This window comes from Nestor notabilis, unplaced genomic scaffold (genome assembly GCF_000696875.1).
Source record: "Nestor notabilis isolate BGI_N333 unplaced genomic scaffold, ASM69687v1 scaffold1559, whole genome shotgun sequence".
Lineage (NCBI taxonomy): Eukaryota > Metazoa > Chordata > Aves > Psittaciformes > Psittacidae > Nestor > Nestor notabilis.
This window is the reverse complement of record NW_009943052.1, coordinates 21,246-22,129: the sequence shown is the minus strand read 5'-3', so window position 1 is coordinate 22,129 and position 884 is coordinate 21,246. Positions and strand designations below refer to the sequence as shown.

Below are 884 nucleotides of genomic sequence, written 5' to 3'. Positions count from 1 at the left end.
ACAAAAGACTAAGTATTGCTTTTCTAATGTGCTTTTCTCCTTCATTTAGGTTGCACACCTGCCAAATATATACAGGGAGGAGCGAGCAGGAGAGCTTGGAGTCATTTGTGGCAATGTGCATAGATTAGGGGGTGTAAGCTGGCTTAATGAGGAGAATTAGACACGGGGAACGTATGCAGATAAGTGACAGGGTTCACCGCCCTGTACCTGCTGTATTGGCCCTGGCCGCCGCAGCGAGCAGCAGGGCTGTGACAAGAAGGAGCTGTCTGATCCCCACACCTTGTCCTAGTTTCTTCTCCCCAGTGCGTCACGCAGAGAGGGACGGGCTCTGCTCGCTGTGGGCACGCAGGAGGGCAGCGATGTCCCCATGGGCAGCGTGCTGGGCCAGCGACAGTGCCGAGTTACCGCCCTGCGGGGAGGGAGGACAAGGAGTCACCACCAGAACCCCTGCATCTCACCCAACAATCCCATAACCATCCTCAGCCACCTCCACTCCTTCACTGCTAAGAGAGGCTCTTTGCAACCAGACCTCACCTTGTCTGTCAGTGTGACCTGGCAGCCAGGCTGGGCCAGGAGGAGTCTGACAATGTCGGTGTTGCCCTGCCGACAGGCCACCATCAGGGCTGTTGTCCCCTCCTCGTCCTGCAGGTTGACATCAGCCTGGCAGGACAGGAGGGCTCGCACCATGTCGTCCCGCTCGTGGCTCACCCCCAGCATCAGGGCAGTCTGGCCTCCCTGCAACCACACAGGGAAAGGATGAACTCATTGGACCCACCGATCTCCTATAGTCCTCCTGCTTATTTGGTTACATATAACAACAATAATCATAGAATCCCAGACTGGTTTGGGTTGGAAGGGACCTTAAAGCTCCTCCAGCTCCAACC

General features: G+C 56.1%; 1 protein-coding gene across 1 annotated transcript in view; it reads right to left on the bottom strand.

Moving 5' to 3' along the window:
• Positions 1-307: 307 nt before the first annotated feature.
• KANK4 (KN motif and ankyrin repeat domains 4) overlaps positions 308-884 on the bottom strand; it is a 10,474-nt gene continuing 9,897 nt past the window's right edge. Inside the window, exons 9-10 of the mRNA XM_010021689.1 lie at positions 535-735; positions 308-409 (exon numbers count right to left, since the gene is read on the bottom strand). Of these exons, the coding sequence (XP_010019991.1) occupies positions 308-409; positions 535-735 (303 nt within the window). The remainder of the gene's footprint in view (positions 410-534; positions 736-884) is intronic.